Source organism: Furipterus horrens, unplaced genomic scaffold (genome assembly GCF_987537825.1).
Source record: "Furipterus horrens unplaced genomic scaffold, mFurHor1.1.pri manual_scaffold_1, whole genome shotgun sequence".
Taxonomy (NCBI): Eukaryota; Metazoa; Chordata; class Mammalia; order Chiroptera; family Furipteridae; genus Furipterus; species Furipterus horrens.
The window spans coordinates 13561045-13583653 of NW_028327171.1; the positions used below are offsets into that span (position 1 = coordinate 13561045).

The 22609-nt window shown below is 36.0% G+C and overlaps 1 protein-coding gene across 4 annotated transcripts in view; it reads right to left on the reverse strand.

Annotated features, from left to right (window-relative positions):
• GABPA (GA binding protein transcription factor subunit alpha) overlaps positions 1-22609 on the reverse strand; it is a 26299-nt gene continuing 3690 nt past the window's right edge. For all 4 annotated transcript variants that reach the window (XM_090272684.1, XM_090272674.1, XM_090272703.1 and 1 more), the window contains exons 2-10: positions 21589-21691; positions 18685-18829; positions 14221-14305; positions 13088-13333; positions 9885-10079; positions 7687-7740; positions 6564-6704; positions 6178-6370; positions 1-976 (exon numbers count right to left, since the gene is read on the reverse strand). In XM_090272684.1, the coding sequence (XP_090128810.1) occupies positions 748-976; positions 6178-6370; positions 6564-6704; positions 7687-7740; positions 9885-10079; positions 13088-13333; positions 14221-14305; positions 18685-18829; positions 21589-21665 (1365 nt within the window). In that variant the 5' untranslated portion in view covers positions 21666-21691 and the 3' untranslated portion in view covers positions 1-747. The remainder of the gene's footprint in view (positions 977-6177; positions 6371-6563; positions 6705-7686; positions 7741-9884; positions 10080-13087; positions 13334-14220; positions 14306-18684; positions 18830-21588; positions 21692-22609) is intronic.

Here is a 22609-nt window from a genome sequence, read left to right on the forward strand (position 1 = left end):
TTTTTGTAATAGTTGGTTTATTAAAATTAAATGCCTCTTTTAGAATAATTTAAATTCTTGGCCTGACATTATGAATAATCTATACAGAAATCCTTAAATCTGGCCCGAGTTAAGTCAGATTTAAACTTGGATCTCCCTCGTCAGCACTGCTCTTCTGCCAGTCGATTTTTTACATCCTCTGTTTGCAAATACATAAAGTATTTTAATAATCTGATGCTATTAGTTTAGCAGTTTATTAATATTACACTTTTATTTGATATGACTGTTTTAGCTCTGCTTGATTAGGCACACATGCTTTGGCTGTTAAAATGCCATGTCCTGGTTCTATGTAAAGCAACATCTAAAGCAGCAGAGAGGGCAAACAGTTCAATTTTCAAAAATAGTTAAGCCAGACTGTTCCCTGGAGATACTTCATTTCTTTTTCTTCCTCAGATGCTACTGGCTATTTTTGGTAGGGTTAGACATTAATACTGACCAGTTTAGCTTTCCTGACTGTTAACAAACTATCCCACAATGAACCTGCCTTCATACTGAAGCCATTGTGGTGATCCTTTAACATACACATATTCTAAAATATATGCTCAAAGTAAAAAGATCCAAATTCACAAGAGTATGAAATATTTATAAAAAAATCATGCATCAGATTGTACAGTCTAGAAATAAAAGATTCAAATTCAGTAATAAAGGTAAGAGCAATACTTGCTCTATTACTTAAGAAAGACCTTGAAATCCCAGAGGGTCCTGGGCTCAGTTATCCTTTTCTGTTTGCAGAGAAGCTGTAGCCAAGGCTACTGCCGTGACTGGCTGGGCGATTCCATGGAGCTGCATCTTTGCAAGTTTCTTCTGTTCACACTCCGTGACCAATCGGTTCAACTCTGCCGCACTGTATCCAATAAGAGTCTTCAAGTCACAGACAAATTTGTACACAAATCTCTTGCCTTGAACTTTACAAATCATGTCCCCATCATAGTAATACCTTTAAAAAGAGAAAAACACACCAGTGCTATATAAAAAACAAGAGTTTGGACTTCTTACAATATTTCACAGACTCTTCTATAAGCAGAAGACTAGCAAAGTATTTAATGTACTGTAATGGTAACTACCATTGAAATTATATAGAAATATTTAATGTTTATATCCAAGGAAACTTCAAATATTATTTACTAAAATTCCTATGCTCAGTACTCCAAAACTTTATATACTAAATTTCAGACCACATTTTCGACTGTTAGAATAAAATACTGATTTAAAAACAAACATTATTAAACAAAACAAAAAACCTTGGGAGCAGTAATGGAATCTATGAACAAGGGCTTAAAGTCAGAATGCTGAGACTTGCAATCTAGCATCTTATTTCCTTTGTGGCCAGAAGAAAGCCACATTTTTTTCTCATCTTTTATTCCTCATCTATAAATGAAGTTAAAAACAATACTTACTCTCTTACAACCACTGAGGATTAAAAGGATTATCACTGCAAAATACTTAAGCACATAGTAACTGGCAAATAGTCCTCTATTAAATAGAAGTTATGTTAATAATTAAGAATCCACATAGTATGAAGACATTTTTAATGTACCTATTCTATGAATTGTTGGAATGTCTACTTCTGTCTTGAACAAAACCCTATATTCTGTAACCATGCCTTCACTTTGATCATGTGAACATGTAAAGGCTTTCCTTTCCTATCAGACAAATTCTACAAACCCAGTAGGGAACCTCAAGATACAAGGAAAAGGGCTAGAAGAGACAATACAAAAAAACATGAAATAGGACATCATTAAGAAACAATGTTTCTAAACCTACACTGGTTCCATTTGGGGAAAGCACAGCAATTTTCAACCTTTTTCATCTCATGGGACACACAAACTCACTACTAAATTCTGTGGCACACCAAAAATGTATTTTTTGCTGATCTTCCAAAAAAAAAGGTATAATTCTGATTCATTCACACTGGACTGCTATTGTATTGACTGTTGTCATCTTTTTATTTGACAATCTAAGGTAAAAGAGGTCAGTGCCCCAACTCAATAGTCAGGTACTGGGTGTTGTAAAAATTCTTGCGGCACTGGTTGAAATTTTTCTGCTCTAGGAGTCTAGTTTGCTGCTGCTTCCTATGGAGATGGAAATAGAGCAGGGTTTATATTTAATTGGGAAAACTGACTTTGTTTACCACCATGTATAGCCAAGTCCAATAACAGGGAGAAAAAAGTTAAGTGAAGACTTCTGGGCTGGCAGACTGTGAAGCCTTTATTTTAAAATAATACTGCCTGTTTGCACCCATATGACAGAGAACTGTCAGTGATTTATTAGGAACATTTGCAAAAGTACCAGTAGTATGAACTACCATGTTTAGCAGCATTTTATGATAAAAGTCACTCAGTTTAATTGAGTCCATTAATGAAATGACTGACCTATACGCAGGATATCATGTCATTTTTCCCTAAACGCAGAACAGCAAAAGGAGAATAGTTATGGTCACTTTCCCAGTAAGAGATATAACACATTGGCCATGGTCTTGTGTTTCCTTTTGTGTCAATACGTTAATACAGAATTTAGATGTCCACAAACCACCAAATGCTTGTCATTCAGTTTAAAAGGCTACTGGCATTTCAATTTCTTAAGAGAATTTCTGCATCTTAGGCTGTAATAAACAGACACTTGAGAAAAAAGGAGAATGAAGAAGGAAAGTGGTTTTATATTTCAAGGAGGAAAATTAAGGTGGTATAATCTTTTATGTTTCTTGGTAAGAGGTGCTAAAAATGCATACACATAAGTTTTAACTTTACTTAATACTTCTATTTATTAGCTAAATCACACAACCACGTAACAGTTCACTGCCTTTGTTCCCCTCTAAAATGAAGAAGGTGAAAGGAACACAGTACCCTGTATTTTCATGAACATAATTTCTTCCCTTTTTGAGACTTTTTTTAACCTTTGAGATTGAGAAATATATCACACAAACAGAAAGGCCAGAAACGTGAACAGCTCGGTGATTCATTACGAAGTGCACAGTCACCTGTTAACTGTGATTCAGTCGGGAAACAGAATGCCCTCCAGGCTCCTCCCAACCACCCCCCGCCCCCACAAAGGTAAACACAGTCCTGTTTCATGAGAGTAATCTCTGCTTTTACTTACATTCTCATCACCCAAACATGCATCCTAAATGCTGTAATTTAGTTTTCCGGTTTAAAAATTTTTTTTAACTATATAAATGCATTCATATACTACACGAACAAGTCTGGATTCTTTCTTGTGTCCGGATTTGCACCGAATGTTGTATGCATGAGGGTCACCCACAGCAGCGCTTGCAGCAGTATTTCACTTTCAGGGACACACAGCGTCTTTCCCCGCATACCACACTGATTATTCACTCTGCTGCTGACAGACGCGGGTGTCCTGTGCGTCCCCGAAGTTCACGTATGGCACTCCATCCTCACGGAAGACCTACGTGAGTACCTGATTTCTCGCCAACCAAAAACATCCGACGAGTACTTTTACTTTACGAGAAACGGCCAACAGCTAAAATAGCGTTTAGCACCCGTTTCCCGGCGGCCCGTTTTAGAGGCCGCGCGCACTCCGAGCAGCAGCCCTGCCGAGCGCCGTCCCGGAACCACAGCCGGCTCGGCACCGCGCTGCAACGCCTTCACCTGCCCGCTTGCAAGCATCTGTGCTCTGCATTGGTTTCTTTTGTGTGTTCCCGCTTTTACTGTATGCTAGTGTTATATCAGATTTCATGTTACTTGATATGATTTGGTAGGTTATTTTGGGGTCTGGGAACACTCAGAATATTTCCATATAAATTGATGGTAATTGCTTCTTCGCTTTAGGCCACTTCAGCTTATCAAAGGCTTCACTGGACCACTCCACTTCCAGATGGGGGAGAAACCTCTATCTGGGTAGTTTATGGTTTTTAAATGTGATTGATAGTGCTGTTATGAATGTGTGTGGACATATGCATACGTTTTTGTTTGTTAAATATTTAGGAGAGAAATTGCTGAGTTACAGGTTACAACTTATATTCCTACCACTAAAAGTGCAGAAGCATTTCCACTGCTCCAGAGCCTCACCAGCACTCCTGGTACTGGTAGTCCTTTTAATTTTAGCCATTCTAGGTTGTGTGTTGTACCATTTTATTGTGGTTTTAAATTGTACTTCCCTAATTATTAATGACGCTGTACACCTTTACATACATTTATTGGCCTCTTGAAAAACCTCTGGAATGTCTATTGAAGCCTCTTGTCCATTTTTCTTTTTTCTATCAATTTTTAAGAGTTCTTTAGATATTCCAGGCATGAGTCTTACATCAGATATGTGTGGCCTTTCACTCTCTTGATGATGGGTTCTGATGACCAGAAGTTCTTAATTTAGAAGTAGTCCTATTAGGGTTAATGTTTTTGGTTTTGTTTAATGTCTTTTCCTCATCTACCAAAGTCATAGAGGTATTTCTAGATGCTTTCCTATTTTTGACATTTAGAGCCACAAACTACATAGAACTATTTTTAGTAAGATATGTTTTACTTTTTCCCCCACAGAACATCAATTGTCCCAACAACACTGATTGAAAAGCAGGTCTTTTCATCATGTCCTCTTCCCCCTGCCATTTTTAAATCAAGAGCTCCTATATATTCTAGCTTCTGTTTGGGCTGTCTATTCTAATCTAAGGTCTATTTGACATCATAAGCAAACAGCACACAGTTTTAGCTTCATTGTTGTAGCTTCACAGTGAGTCTCAATATCCCATAGAGCAAGTCTTCCCACCTTACTAATCTTCTGGTTATTGTGGTACATTATATTCCCATATAAATTTTATAATTATATTGTCAAATTCTATTAAAAAACTCATTCACATGGTTACTACACTGCAACTTAGGGTCTATCTAGGGAGAACTGACACCTTAATTATTAGTTCTAATAATTCATTTGTAAGTTTGAGGAATTTGTATATGTACATAATATCAACTGTCAAAAATGACAGTTTTAATTCTGATTATACTCAAAGGTTTTTTAGATAGTTGGCAAAGTGTTTAAGACTAATGATAAGCACATTGAAAATAAAGCATTTTAATTACTTATGAACACTAAGGAAAACAAAAGGTCATTCTAGAAAAGAAAAATAATCACAGTAAACTATGTAATAGTACTTACAATGGCCATGATCCTACACCAATGAACACTGATCTAACCAGAATTTCCATATAATTAGAGTGGGATGAGGGGACAAAAAGGGTGTGTGTGCGCGCGCGTGTGTAAAGAGGTAGGTCATTATCTCTCACTGTGAAACTCTTAAGACACAAAGTCTAAGTGAAACATGAAGTGGCAGTAAACATGTTACTTAGAAATACAGAAGTAAATTGCAGAACTACTTTACTCTTCAAAAAAAAAGAATAAGGAAATAAAGAAATAATTCTATGATATTCCTATATATCCTACTTCCCAGATACTTAAATACACACACTAAATTTCCATCATTGCAGTAAACATAATTTCTTATAGAAATTACATCAAAAAATTCCATAATATATAAAGGAAACTATAAATAATTTTATTCCATTCCAATTCTATCAATGTAAAGGCTGAATATTCAGATTTAGGCAACAGGAGGGAAAAAAACTGGAAAATGGGTCAACATTCTGCATCTAATTATAAAAACAGACAATATCTGCATAATTGCTAAAGTTTACACTCAATTCACCTATGCAAATGACACTGTCTTTATCTGTTATGTAAACAGATAAACAGAGTAGCATATGCTTTTAAATCAGATAAAATCAAGTGACTCTTCCCCATTAGGCTATCAGCAGATTTCTCAGCAGTAACATGATAGGCGGGGAAAGATTGGAATGACATTCAAAATATTGAAAGATAAGAACTGCCAACTGCCAAGATTAATCTATGCAGTAGTTAACCTTCAGATATAAAGGAGACTCTTCCCTGATAAACAAAAACAAATATGTAAAAAAAACCTCTATGTATCTCAAACTTATCACTAAAGATCTTTTCAAGAAGTCATTTTTAACTGTAGTATGAAAAATTTTAGCTTTTTTTATATATAAAGAAAACATCTTATGAACAAGTCAAATCTTTTAACATCACTATATAACAATGTCTACATCTAGAATAAGAAGCCATTTTTTAAGAAAGTCTTGATATTTATTTTAAAAAGTAATAAATGCTTACCTTAATGCACGACTGAGTTTCTCGTAGTTCATTGTAGGTTTGTTTTTACGTTGTCCCCATTTTTGTGCAACCAGCTCAGGCTGATTTAGTTTAAACTCGCCTTCATCACCAACCCAAGAAATGCAGTCTCGAGCGTCCTTGTCAGTAAGAAGTTCTAGCAAAAACTGCCACAGTTGAATCTGGCCATTGTTTCCTAAATTGACAGGGACAAGCATTGACCATAGTGCTATGAGTTAATAGAGGACAAAAGGCAACAAACAGGTTCTCTGGTTCTTATCTCAGCCATGCTAAAAGCACAGATTTTTTTTTCAAATGCTGTCTAATGAAATAAGACAAAATATACATAATTTGAAAAATTTTATCTGGTGAGGACAATGCAAAAATACCTGTTCTGTTGCCAGGTGAACTTCTATCTTCTCCCGAAATCCTGGGCGCTCTTTGTACTTTGGCTGCCTTTGCACTACTGTTTATACCTTTAATGGTAGTCGGTGCAGCAGACTGAACTGATGCTGGAATAATTTGGACAGCTGTAAAGAAGGACAAGGGAAAAAACTTTTTCCTTCTAATACAAGAAGTGAAAAAAACTAATAAAAAGACATAAAATGCAACTAGTTTAACTAATGCCCCTCTATAATTACCTCAACAAAAGGCCTCATTTCAAAATGCCTTAATCCACAAGTTTTGAATAAAATTACAAAAAAGTTCTGAGGATAAGGTATGATGGTTGTTTGCACTATGGTTCATGAATCTCAACTTAAGTGAAAAAGAGTTGGTCTCCTTATTTTTGAAATAACTTAGTGGCATATATAGCGATATAAAATATTTGACCATTAAAAATGGTTTATCAAATGTTGGGAAAATGTGAACAAATGTGAACTCACATTCCATTACTGATGGGAATACAAACTGATACCACCCTTTCGGAAAAAGACTTTGGTAATGCTTAGTAAGGTGGAAAAAGTAGATACCTTATTATACTACAACCAGAGAATTTCACATACATTCTGACAAATACTTATTCAATGATAGTCAACAAGTCTTAATATACAACAGTAAAAATGAATGAAATCAAGCTGTAAGTATCAATATGGGTAGGCTTCATAACTTTTAAGCAGAAATGCAAGTTATAAAAGGATATGCATAGTATATTACCCTTTTACATACAAAGTTTAAACATGCAAAACAACACTATAAAGTGTTTATGGTTACATAGTTGGTAAAAATATAAAAAATGCATAGAATAACAGGAAACATCCAATTCAGGATAGTTATTTAACATGGGATCTACAACAGGTAAACTTTATATATAATAAAGATTTATTTCTTTATAGTGCATGGTGTTACGCTATATACAGATGTTGGTTATAGTTTATTATTTCTTTGTATATCTAAAATACTTCGTAAATACTTAAAAATTAGTTTTTCTTTTTACTACCTTGCAGTACTGAATAATAAAGGAAACATTTCTTACTGATGAACGGGCCATATATTATGCGTAGGAATACTCACGTTGATCAATTGTAACTATCTCATTCATCTGTTGTTCTTGGCTTGCCAATACATCTGAAGAACACACACAAAAATTTTTGGTTTCATTTAAAACCAGAAATGCAAACCCCAATCCAGTAAAACTGAACTTAATAGACATGATCCTTTTAAAAGAAATGGCACAATTACAACCAAAACTAACCAAACAAAAAAAGGAAACATCGAACAACTGGAACTGATTGGCATAACTTTAAAACATATTTTTAAGGGAAATAACAGAGCGAAAGCTTCAATTTCTTTTACAGTTCATTATACAAAGAACCATCATTTTCTAAATGTAACTATCCATAACTAAGTCTATTTATCTATCTATAGAAAACCATGTGAAACATGGGAAAAGATCAGAGATGAAAATATATACTACACTGAAATTATTTAAATATACATTCTTCACCAAAAAGGACCCCCCAAGATGATCTGAGAAATCATAATTTAATAATCTGTTCTAATAGCCACTTTATTTATTTATTTAAATAATTTATTTATTTATTTTCTTTTTAGAGAGAGGGGAAAGGAGAAAAAGAGGGAGAGAAACATCACTGTGTGGTTGCCTCTCACTCACACCCCCAACTGGCGACCTGATGTGCAACCTAGTCATGTGCCCTGACCGGGAATCAAACCAGTGGCACTTGGCTCACAGGCTGACGCTTAATCCACTGAGCCACTGCAGCCAGGGCTCCTAATAGCCACTTTTAAATAAGTTGTTTTAACTTGACAGTGCTTCTTAAAGACAGTTAATTTTTTAATAAAACTGTAACTGTCCTAAAAGTCACAAATGAACTAGATTATTTTATGTCTACAAATATGGCTTCCAACCTAAGCGTTCCATCATAAAGGCCCTCCTTATATAATCCTTTATAGAGAACCACTCATTACTCATCTATTGCTATTCTTTATCTCTCAAACAAGAAGTACACTTCCCAGTCTTTACTACTTTAGCCTATTTACTGCCCATCATTGCCTGGAAGTTTCTGTCTTGAAATTGAAATTATACCAACCAACAACCATCTGTGTACTGAGTGAGCTATGGGACCTGGGGTCCCAACACAGTTCTACTTAGGACATCATGCCAGGATCTAGTTCTAGGCACACAGAGCTGGAAAGGGCTGGAGAACTGAAAAGAGGTCTGAATCCAACTGAGATGGGAGTTTTCTTTGGGGGTTCTGATCTGACCATTCACTTACTGGCTATGTGACTTTGGTTGTTATTCAACCAACTTGAACATTAAGTTCCGTACGTGTAAATGCGACATCCCCCTAACTACCACCTCATGAGGTTGCCCTGAGGATTAAAGGAAAATGCTTTTAAGAAGCACAGTGCCTGAAACATAATTAATGTTTCAGTAAACTGCAGATGCTACTATTTTATCCAGGTTCCTAGTTCTGAGCATTCTCCCCAAGAACTATTATCTCTCTTGAAGAAAAATCCATGCTTTGTATCTGTGGCAGATTTTTCCCTGAAAATTTTATATAAGTACCTTGAAGGGGCAAAGTGCTAATGAAATTAAAATTGTTCCATTTGTGATTATAAATGAACAAAGGTGCCCTAGGCTAAAAAGAAGCAAGAGAGTCACCATCACATAACACAGATGTGACCAAATTATAAGATTAGCTTCTAAGTCCTGATTCTAAGAAAGTTTGGCCTGTTTCCTGTGAACTCTCAAAAACAAAACATGGAAAGAGAGGGGTTTTTGAAAGCTTGGTATAAGACCATACAGGTACTCTAAATATCATATTCCTCTGTGATTTGCAGTCTTACTACAAATATTAAATAACACACACAAAATTCTTAGCACAGCCTTACACAGTTAATAAATGTTAAATGCTATTGTTATTATCAATAAGCAATTACAGCCCTGGCTGGTGTGGCTCAGTGGATTGAGTGCCGGCCTGTGAACTGACAGGTGGCCGGTTAGATCCCCAGTCAGGGCACACATCTGGGTTGTGGGCCAGGTCCCCAGTTGGGGGCGTGCGAGAGGCAACTGATCTGTGTCTCTGGCACATCGAGATTTCTCTCCTTCTCTCTCTCCCTCCCTTCTCCTCTCTCTAAAATAAATAAGTAAAATCTTTTCCAAAAATAAGCAATTACAATGACAAAGTTATAAATAATAAAATTAAACTTAAGTTACAATGTAAATAGATAATAACTTCAATTTATACATTTTCGAAGAAGCTCCAGATGACTCCAGAGAATTTCTCCCCGAGGGACCCGCTGAAAAAAATCTTCTTGGCTGAGACTACATAGTTCTCGTCCTGAAATGTTGAGTGTGCTGAGGTCTATGTCAGTCATGCTGAATTCCTTCATTACCCAAACTACCCAATGCAAGACTTGGTCTGTAGACCACTGTATAGGATCTAAAAAGAAAAACATTACCATTACCCTAGTTCCATCTTAGACATTATATACACTTACATTTAACTTATCAACACACACACACCCCACAGATAAAATCCAGAGAGCTTTTTACCCCAACTAGGTAAAGTAAGCTCAATATATAAAGTAAAAAGATTTTTATATTATATTTTTACTTCTCTCATTTTCAATTTCTTAATCTAAATTTTTGATGGATTCACATGGCTTGATATCAGTTAGTCTGAAATTTTACCACCAAAAATGAAGTGCAAAACTGCTCTTCAATGGGCCAAATGACATGAAGTATGTGATTACCCTGGAGGAAGTTACCCAAGGTTAAAAATGTATCTTGTAGCAATGTATGACTTGGTGCATTGAAAAAAGAAAAAAAAAAAAAAATCAGAGGGGTTTCTAGTGCGCTAGGCTCATTATCCAAAATGTGAACAATACAGTCATTCCTCCCTTTCGCTTCTTGTAAAAAGCTGGTTGCTCCTGCATGTACCCTTACCATACAACATGTTAACTGCCTGTTTAGTCAACTGTCTTCCCCTAAAATATATTAAGGTCTTAAAAAACAAGGTCTTTGTCTTGTAAACCATTCTGTCTTCAAAACTTACCACAGTACCTTATACATACATTTGTTGAATCTATAAAAGGTGATCCCAAATAATTTCCTCATCATTTTTTACTAATTAAGTTCACAAATAAAACAAATGGCCGACGCATATAAATATTTCATTGTTGTATTCTTGGGACCTAATAGGGCATTCTACTCACAGAACTCTAATAAATAGTAGCTGAATTAATTTTGGTACAGCTGCTGATGTACAGAAAGGATCAGTCCAAATAACACTGGTTACATGCCATAAAGATGCATGTTATTCAATAAGAAGGTAGGAAAAATAACACATAGGTACTTCATCAGGAGCCAATATCTAGTAAGATGAATCAACATAAGGATACAGGACTAACAGCCACAGAATTGTTTTATTTTTTCACAAAGAAGTTAAAGGAGGAGGATTCTGAGAAATTGACAGTGAAATTTAAAACCTTTTCTGAATTAAAAAAAATCACCAAAATTAATTGTAGAGCAAAATAAAAAATCCATAAATATTTTCAATGAAAACAAGCTATCCCCATGAACCTCAAATACATGCAGGTGAAGATAAACCAGTAGCAGCCACAAGCCCTCCACGGTATCGGCACCTGTGCAGGAGAACGCACAGGGGCAGAGGCCTCTGGCACATGATCCACTGGGAGCATGGGAAAATCTGGGCACAACCAGGCAGTGTGCATTAAAAGCACAGCAGGCCAAAGTGGGAGGAGCAGCTCCAAGCAGTTTTGCCCAATCCCACAGCAGCTGGACACAAAGGTCTGGTAAGGTTCAAGGTGCTGGAGCAGTACAGCACCTGAAGAGTTTTTCAAACTGAGCCAAAATCACTTTTAGAGAGTGGACCACAACGAGGAGAAACTGGTGGAAGAGGAACTGAAACTGAGCAGCACAGGAAAACCAAAGGAAAGGAAGAGTAGGTCCAGATGGAAGTGGAGTAAGGGAACATACAGGGACTGAGAGAGCAAGGGGCTCAGTGTTTCAATGCTATTTGAAAACAAGCGAAGAGTGGGTACAGATGGTTAGAAAATCTAAGCAGAACCACACTTCTCCTTGAAGTCTAACACAGCTCATTCTACATAAACATAAAAACGTAGCAGTATCAAAGAGGTTAGAGGAAAACAGAAATAGTCTGACTTGTTTCCTTAGATAATATCAGGACTTCTGGTTTAACATTACTAATTGGGCATGCATGTTCTCACCGTCTTTCCTCTAAGACCCCAATAAAATGACAATAAAGAAATTTTTAAGATATGTAAACTCATAGGAATGTAAGTGGGAAATGACAGAAGCGAGTTGGAGATTTCCACAAGTTTTTTTGAAGATAATAAGCAGAGCGGAAACCTAGCAGAGCAGGCAAAGCTATAACCTAAGAGATCTATCAGGGCGGATACCAGTAAGAAGTGAGAGTACTCCTGCCTAGAGGACCCCCTTATTGGCTTATTACGTCACGGTGTTCCAGGTAACAGGAGAGGTTTAAGTGAAAAATGTGGATTGATATTAAGTATACAGTGTGTTTAGAACCTTTCCTAAGACTTTGTTTAAACCAGACTTGAAAGATACATAATAAATGATAGACCTTACCCATGGGGCAGGGGGTGGGTGGAGCTATGGAACTACATAGCTAGTTAGATCCAAACCAACTATATGATTCTTTATTTTCTGAAAATATGTATCATACTTTTGAATGTTAATATTTGACAACTCTGGGAACCAAAAATATGTGTATGTGCCTTTTTAATTATTCAAAGAACTTGAAAAAAATAATCTCAGCATAATCATGTTTTCAATATTCTTATTTAATAAATAACAAGAATATATTTGCTCTAAAAATCAGTGGCTACAAAGTCTACCACAGTATACAGTAACTTCCTAGGCCTTCACATTCACTTACCACTCACTGACTCACTCAGACCCCCTTCCTGTCCTGCAAACTCCATCCGTGGTAAGTGCTCTCTCTATACAGGTATATTATTTTTACCTTTTATACCAAATTTTTACTGTACCTTTTCTTTGTTTAGATAAGTTTATATAAACAGGTACCATTATATTACAATTGCCTACAGTATTCAGTACATTAAAATAACATACAGGTTTACAGCCTAGGAGAAACAGGCTATACCATATAGATTTGTGTATGTTGCTCTATGTTTGCACAATGACAAAGCTGCCTAACAATGCATTTCTAAGAACATATCCCGATCCTTAAGTAAAATACAATTATATTTCTTTGTATTCCTAGCACCCAGACCAGTACTGGTCCATCATGTGTTATAGTAAAAAAAAAAATTTCTTTCTAAAAATTCTACATTTAAGACAGATTATAACTTACTCTCGTATCTTCCATGTCACACTGAATTCTTATTATTCTACCTAACTTGCAGTTATGCATTTTCTTACCATAGGGTATCCCAAGGCGTTCTTGCTCTTTCCTATAACCTTCCAGCGCAGCAGCCCATCTTGTCACCTGTTCCGAGGTTTCGTCTGAAATGGTTGTGATGTGTTTTGTGCCATCAAGAGTTATCACTTGAGCTTCCTCCACAAGATGTGCTTCTGCTTCAGCGTGGTGAGCATCTGGATCAATAACTACTTCAACTGTTTCCGCAGGTTTAACAATTTCAAGGATGTTGAGCTTTGGTTCAATTCCTTAACAGTGATTAAAAAAATAAAATTTAATGAAAACACAAAAGTCACTAACAAAATTTAGTTTATATGTTCTCAAATGATATAACAAAACATTTTAAATATGTTTAGCAATATATCTAGGGAATTTAACAGATTACTATTAAATTATAAAAACAATTCCATAGAACTTTGTTAGTTTACAGTGTTGTGTCAATTAATGTTTCCTGATTTTGATCACTGTACTGTGGTCATGTAAAAAAATTCCTTGTTTTTAGAAAACATACACACTGATGCATTTAGGAATAGAAGGGGATCATGCCTGCAACTTATTTGTAAACAGGTAAAAAATAATAATTTGGGTACAAGGAAGAGAATAAAGCAACCTCCTTTGCAAATTCCTCCCTTTGTGCTAAGCTGCAGAGACCAGAGCTCCTTGCAGTGGTGGTTCCCGATGGGACGTAGGCCCCAGAACCACTGGCATGAGCCTTCTATTGAGAAATGAGTTAAGAGGGGACAAGCAGGCACATGGCATCCACGTTCGGGCTCCTGTGGATCACAGAAAAGGCAGCATGGTTCCAGACGGCAGGCAGTCCAGCGCTGCGGTTTGGCTGAGGCATTCCTAGAAAGCCAATTAGAACCTGTTCTTCGAGCCTGCTCTCTGATCCTGTTATTTACTACCCTACAATATATCCCTTCCGGATTAGACCAGGTAGAATGTGTTATACTATCTGCTTCACCTTGACAGATAAAATAATTAAATCAAAAGCATGAATATGTGGCTATAATATCGCATTAAGTGATTTAGAGATTTAGACAACCACCTAAAACAACCAAAACTTATAAAAATTAAGTTGTCATATCAGAAAAACATGAGTAAGTTTTAAATAACTACACTAAAACTAACTTACCTTGGTAAGAAATTACCTGTACACTAAGCTGTACAGTTCCATCTGTCTTTACTCCTTGGTCAAATAAACTTCGTTCTGGATCCAGCTAAACATGGTTAAAATGAGTAACATTATTTTTACATAATCATCTGGTTTAACAAAAATGATATACCAAATGGACTTAATTACTGAGGCATACTAATGAAATTATAAGAACACATTTAATTATCTAAATTGTCGTATCATTTAATTCTGTCAAAATTTAAAATATTTTATCCACTGTGTTAGTAATTAAAAACAAGGTGGAAGTTTTCTCTAGCTCTGGAATCATTTAGGATTTTAAATAATGCCAAAAGGCAACTTTTTATCTTGAAAAAAGTAAAACAGAAATAATGCAATTTATCTGTCATGAAAAAACAAGAGTATTTAATTAGTGGGGATAATTTAAATATTTTTATTACTATACTATTTGCCATATCTCCCTTGTAACCAATGATACACATTTAAGATCACAGTTGATGCTAAATCTCTGGTCACAAAATTAATAAAGGACTAAAGACTTCAATACCTGACCTAGATATGAACATCTTTAATCATAACTCTATATCCTTTAAATCAGTGCTTGCCCCCTTCCTATCGCCTTATAGTGAATGCATTTCACACAATGACAAATTGATGACAGAAAGTAATTCTGATTTGCAGACATTTTCTGTCACTAGTTTAAAAATAGGCTTTCACTATAATTATCTTGAATAATGAATAGCTCTATGTGTCTGTATATCATACAGCTGAGGTGCAAAGCTCCCCAACTCTCATTCCCAAGAGTTCAGTCAATACTGTAGTTATCATACAAACAGATTTTCTAATATGAAAAATGTCATATATCTAAAGCCTAAAACCGTGACTATACATCTAACTTAATCAGAGACAAGACAAACTGTGTAACCCTGCAGACAGAGGTCAAATGTGGCTGTTTCACTCAATGTAACAGTCTCTGCCTGATACTTAAGTTAAAAATGCTCCTAATACCAAGATTTCTCCCCTCTCTAGCAGACACTGGTATTATCCACTAGAAGCACTGGCACGTGAAACTCTGAAACTGAGCTCTCAGGTACTGAACACTCTCACTAGCTCAGTAAGACCTGGCACAAGGACAAAACTCAAGCATGGTATTCGATCTTGGGTAATACTCCTCAAACAATGCAACTCAACTATTCCGTCAGCTTTCAAGTCAACAATCACCTGGAAATGCAAAAGGCATTACCACAAGCAGCAAGCATTCTGACTCCAAATGTATATTTGCATCACTTGACATGGAGAACAGAAGCTGCTATCCATAACCTTTTTGAGAGGACGGGGGTCAAGGAAGAATGCAAAATGCCTTAGATCCAAGACTAGCTCTATATTCTATGATACTATGAATTATGCACATTTCCATTTAATCAACTAATAGTTACTGAAAATCTCTGAGAGGCTGGGTACTTTGCAGGTCATATTTTCAATCTGGTTAGACCAAGTACTATAAAAGAAGCAACAAATGTTAAACCCGAAAGACAAGATATCAAGTTTGATTCCCCTTTATCTTACATTTGAGAAAAATTATGTAAGTGACATTGAGTTATTCGATAAAAACTTTCTTTAAAAGTCTGCTTCAAACAACCGAAGTCACAGAGGCCTGGGTTCAAATTCCAATGCACTCCTGTGTAGCAGGCTACATACTGGGAAAGTATTTAACCTCTTTAAATCCCAGTTTCTATATCTGCAGAGTATGATTAAGGCTATGCTGACATATACTGATGTGAAGATTAAATAAGATAATTGAGGAGTTCTCTATTTTTTCATTCAATGTCACATATCCATATAGTTCTAGTTAACTAATTTTTAAAAAAGATTTTATTTATTTTTTAGAGAGAGGGGAAGGGAAGGAGAAAAGGGAGAGAAATATTGATGGGTGGCTTCTTGCACTCCCCAAACTGGGGACCTGGCCGGCAATCCAGGTATGTGCCCTCACCGAGAACTGAACCAGCAACCTTTTGGTTCACAGACCAGTATTCAACCCACTAAGCCCTACTAGCCAAGGCTAGTTCACCAATTTTTAATGGCTGCCTTGAATTCCAATCTATAGAATTTATTTATCTAACTCCCTGTTTTTGGAACATTTGAGTTATTTTCAGTGTCTGCATAACCATGCAATGAACATCTCATAAGTACATCTTCGTTCACATAGGTGAGCATTTCTGTAAGGACAATTCATTGAGGTAGAACTGGTAAGTATTTCACATTCAAGATTAACAGACCCTAAATGCTAAATCCCCTTCCAAAAGACATGTGCTAATTTATCCTCTCACTGTTGAGAGAAGAAAACCTGAAACACTAAAATTATAATATTATTAGACCCACTGACATTCACTAGTTTTAGAAGAGCAATTTCCTCCATCCCCCAACATGAAGTAGTCTTATTGAGAGAAAAAGATAAAAGTATGGTTAAATGACACTAAAATGCACAAATTTCATTAAAACATTTCAACTTATTGTACATCAAAATCTTGTTTTAAAATAGCAGACATGATTTTAATTTTTAAAAATGAAAGCAAAGGTTCTATATGTGAGGAGGAGAAAAGTAAAGAATAAAATAAACCAAACAATCCAAAAGATAACATAAGACCCATTAGTATAAGTTAGTATTAAAAACAGTATAGGAGAGAATGGGGGGTATCTGTAATAGTGTCAACAATAAAAAATAAAAAACATCAATACCAAGAAGACAAACAACCCAATTAAAAAACGGGCAAAGGACCTGAACAAAAATTTCTCCAAAGAGGACATACAGAGGGTCCATAGGTATATGAAAAAATGCTCAACATCACTAGCCATCAGAGAGATGCAAATAAAAACCACAATGAGATACCATTTTACACCAGTCAGAATGGCCATCATCAACAAATCAACAAGCAACTTGTGCTGGTGAGGATGCGGAGAAACGGGAACCCTACTGCACTGTTGGTGGGAATGCAGACTGGTGCAGCCACTATGGAGAACAGTATGGAATTACCTCAAAAAACTAAAAATGGAACTGCCTTTTGATCCAGTGATTCCACTGCTAGAATTATACCCAAAGAATCCCGAAACATCAATTCAAAAGAAGCTATGCACCCCTATGTTCATAGCAGCGCTGTTTACAATAGCCAAGTGCTGGAAACAGCCTAAGTGCCCATCTGTAGATGAGTGGATCGAAAAACTGTGGTACATTTACACAGTGAAATAATATGCAGCAGAGAGAAAGAAGGAACTCCTGCCATTTTCAACAACATAGTTGGAACTAGAGAGAATTATGTTTAGCAAAATAAGCCAGGCAACGAAAGACAAATACCATATGGTATCACCTAATACAGGACACTAATGAACAACACAAATGAGCCGAATTGAACCAGAGGCATGTAAACAAGGAGCAGACTAACAGTTACCAGGAGGGAGTGGGGAGGGAGAGAAGGGGAATAAGTAGGGAAAGGGTCTAGTCAAGGAACATGTATAAATGACACATGGACATGGACAACGGGGTGGGGACTGTGGGAAAAGGGGTGGGCTGGGTGGGGCGGGGGAGCAATGGGAGAAAAAGTGGGACAACTGTAATAGAAAAGCAATAAATAAATCAAATATAAAAAATAAAGATAAAAATAAAAAATATAAAACTCTAGCATATGATTGAGGAAAGTCTGGGGAAACTATTTGAGCAATCCTATCTAGGCTACTACCTTTTCGGCATTAGAATATGCTGCAAACATAATACATTGTTATAATACTACCACCAGTAAAATCCTATTGCAATGAACTCCTAGAATTGTAAGCACTGGAATTTGAATTCTTGTCCAAAATTTACTGCTGAAAGGTAATGTAAACATCATTTGGTGAAATTATCTCATTTTAAAGATGAGAAAATAATGCGTAAAAAACTAAAAGCTAGTTACAAAGAGGGTGAGGAGTATATACTTCTTCAGCTTCCAAGATCAATGTGCTTCCCACTACTCTGTTTAGCTCTAACTCAAATTTAAACTTCCCATTTTATATTTGTGAAAGTAAAAAAATGAAATGGTTGATTTTGTACTCAATTTTTTAAATATAATTTTGAATGAAGAAAATTTTGCCAATAGAATTCTCTTTATTTCTAATTGCTTGAACTTTATAGTAATACAAACTTTATAATAATGCAGTTATAGGTAATGATATTGCTTTAGGGGAGGCCAGCTGCCATGCTGTGAGCAGCCCTACAGAGAGGCCCACGTGGTGAAGAAGTGAACAGTCCTGCCCCCAGTATCATGAGTGACCTTGGAAACAGATATGCCAGCCCCAGCCAACTCTTCAGATGAACACAGTCCAGACTGACGACTGCAGAGATTAAAGGCCAACAACAACAACAAATACTTTTAATGCAGACTTAAATGCTAAAATATAAATCTCAAAAAAAACCCAAAAAACCAAAAAGGTTACCTGGATATCTTGTAGACAAATTTCATGAGCATCCAAAGAGCACTGTAGTCTTGGTTCTAGCAGTTTCTTTAAATTGCCTATTGGCTCATTGATGTCTATGGCCTGGCTTACACATTCAGCTGGGGCGTAGGTTTGTTCTACAATGCTAAACATTAAAGGATATAATGGTTAACAATTCCATTTTTACCCTGAAAACTAAAGTAACAACAGGCTCAAACCAAAACTGAGTACCAAAACACACTGTGGTCTTTGAAACTTATTTCTGTATAGACACACCACTCACAGTGGTAGCGGGAGACTCATTACCAATTACAGCTCCCAAACGGCACAACCAACTGCACAAAGTAATGCTAGCTTGAAATTTAAAGCACCTTGCAAATTTCCCACCCCCATATATAAATACATATAAACATAATCAATTTCCCTTCCCAACATAAATAGAATTAAATAAATGCAAGTTAGAAGATGTGAAAATATAAGTTATAAAATACTTTCCACTTAGTTTAATCTGAAAACTACTAGTTATAATCAGCCTAGTTCCACACTAAAAAAAATTATATTCCACCTTTAAAACTCTCTTAGGGCTCTTTTGCATTGTTATTTCATACTTTGACTTCTATGGAACTGCACATTTTTTAAAGGTAAAAGCTTGGGTAAATAATTCTACATATCTTTGGTAAATCCTTATTTGGGGCCAAACAGAAGACAGACACCAAGTAATATTTGCTGAATTGGTAAATATGGAATTCAAGCTTCACAACATGTTTAATTTAAATATGATTTAAGTCTCATTAGTTGTCAAAAACAGTATTTAATAATTTGTCAAGTTCCATTTTCACATAAATTTCAAGTATGTGACATATATGACATTCAATGAATATATATTGCCTAAATTCTTTCCAAAACTTCTAAAATTTATAAAACAGACCACTCACAATTGAAAACACATCATTTTTAAATCATTGTAAACTATTTGTATTATTAGGATAAAATAATTGGGTCTTTTGGTTAAGTACTTTTATTAAATTCTTCAGCTATAGTCCCATGGACTACATTTTTCTTTTTTCTGTAACAATGATTCTTTTTAAAAATTAGATAACACATTTTTACATAAGCTCAACATTTAAAACATTTAAAAATATTTTGCTGCCACCATTTAAACCTTGGGAGACTTAATACAAAAATCTGAATTACCAATTTCTCTTGAAAAAATCTGGATGATCACATTGCTGGACCTAAATTCCTACACAGCAACAATCTGCTACAGCTGGGTAACAACTACTCCCTTTACAACTACTCCCTTTACTCCCCAGGTCAACAGAGTAACTACCAATCTCTTACCCGAGACAGGTGATATCAGCAAAGGCTTTCAGTAAGAGCCCAAACAGTAAAAACTTGAGGCTTTGTGGACCATTTGTTGGTGTTTATGTGTGTGTGTGTAAAATAAATATATGCATGTCAGGTTCTAAGACAGCCCAAATAATCCTCACCTCCTAATCCTCATACCTTTTAGAGTTCTCTCCACAGAGAAGCCCACATGGTAAAGAAGTGAACAGTCCTGCCACCAGTATCATGAGTGGCCTTGGAAACAGATCAACTCTTCAGATGCATACAGCCCAGCCTGAGAACTTCACTGCAAGCTCATGAAATACCCTGAGCTAGAACTAAGTTCTGGGGTAAGCTGTTACACAAATGCATGATGAATGAAAATGCACATACATACATATGGAAATTGAGAGATATAGTCTCTATTGTTGCTTCTGCTGGAGAAAATAGCAGTCAAAATACTGAAACCCTCTATTAAAAATTTAAGATCTCTCAAGCAGCCCTGACCTTTTCTGTCAGGAAAATATTCCTGTGCCAGGACATGGTGGCAGAAGACAAGATTGAGGACAACTAAAGTGGGGTTTGCCTTATCAGAGAGCCAGACCTCTCCTCTGAGAAGAGGTGGCGGCATGAGTAACCACAACCTGCTGCTCAACAACTGGTACAAATCTTAATTATTGCAGATGAGTAAGTTCTAGAGATCTGTTGTACAACACTGTGCTTACAAATAACAACACAGTATTGTATGCTCAAAAACTCGTTGAGGGTAGATCTCATGTTAAGTGTTCTTACCACAATAAAACAAAACTTAACAAAAAAAATAAGGTCCTAAATCTCAACTACACTCTCAATACTCAGCATCCTATTCAACCTTAGTAATTTGGTTCATATTCATTGAAGTTATTCTAAACTTTATTACTATTCAGAAGCCCTTTATGACTCTTCGGTCCTTTTTACTTTCAGCATGTTATCTCATCTCCTGCTTCAGAGTCAAGTAGGACCATTAGTCTTAACCTTCCTTAATCTTCTTCTTTGACTTCCAAATCTCTGCTGTTACCCATCTTCTGCCCTTGGGCTCTAAACTTAAAACCACTGCTCTCCCTCCTCCAGGAACTAACATCTTTCATTACTCTACATGCTTAGTGCTGTGCACATAATTACTCATATACTTGCATGCCTCCTCAAATGCAGTGTGGCCTCTACAAGGGCAGGTTACTGTCTCCCATCTATTCCTGACTACTCATAGCAGTTACTTACAGGTATTTGTTCAATTAGTTCATGTTGTGAATTAAACATTTTAGGAAATAAAAGTATCCAGTATTCTTTCCTGAACAAAAGAATCAAACATTGCCCTTCAGAATAAAAACCATCACAATCAATTGCTTGGTCATTACTAGCTACGTATGTAACTATCTTGAGTTACAAATTCATTAAGTCAGAAGAAAAAAAGCAATATTGTCCCCCGAAATGCTAACTTCCGCTCAAAATAGAAAGGCAGCAAAAGAACTCTGGTTTGATTCTTAATTTCAATTACGTATGTGGATAATATAAAAGGTGGTAAATTCAGATAACACCAACCTTTCTTCTGTGCACTCTGATTTCTCTGTTCCATCAATCTCAATTTCTATCAGCTCCTCTGCTTCTCTTTTTGTCATGGTTGAAGTATTTCAAAAGCTCAGCCCTGTAAGAGTTAAATTTTAAGACATTTTGAAATTATCTGCACAAACAGAAATGCTACACAAGAAGCAGAGATTCAACTCATGTAAAAGCAGAGGGCAAGCAGGACAGAAGGAAGTAATCTTCACATTTAAAAGAAAATCCACAAATGATATTGATAAACTATAGTTTTTGTTTAAATGGTGCTTATTAGCCTGACATGAATTCTTCATCACTCTACTGGATTTCCTGGAATTCCTTTTTAGCTCAATCTTAAGTTAGTAAATCAACTCAACTTCAAAATCAAGCGAAAGGTATGTCAACTATAGCACAGCAACTAGTCTCAATAACAGATTCAAACCTGCAGCTTAGGAATCAACATAGAGATGAACCACAACAGTTTAGTTAAAAGCTGTACTTTATTAGCATTGTACTGATAGCGTGATATAAAATTAAAGTTAATCCTAGCTAGCTATAGTTTGTATTACAAATTATAAGTGCCAGTACAACATTCTAAAATAGCAAAATAAAGTAATTAAATAGTTATCGATATGCACATTGCAGCAATTTATTACTGTAGCAGTAGGAAAGTAGTAGCCTTCTTTCCCACTTTAGAAAGGGCTACACCTTTCCCTAGGTCCCAACATTTCCAACTACCAGGAAGCAGGTTTCTGACAACTTAGTCCATAATTAGCTGGCATCCAACAGAGGCGGTCTGGTACAAAAATGGTCTGATTTTCTCCCATGTTATTAAGGTTGTTCTCACAGGTACCTTATAACAAGGAAGACCAGTAAGAGGGCAGGGTTCTGCACTAGAATATCCATCATGCACGTCCAGGAGGCTTTTGTTCGGGATAATGAAGGAATGAAGAACTTTTCTTCTGACCTTGGCCTAGGAAGCCTTTTCTTTCCCCCAAGAGATCTACTCCTGAAGATATTATGT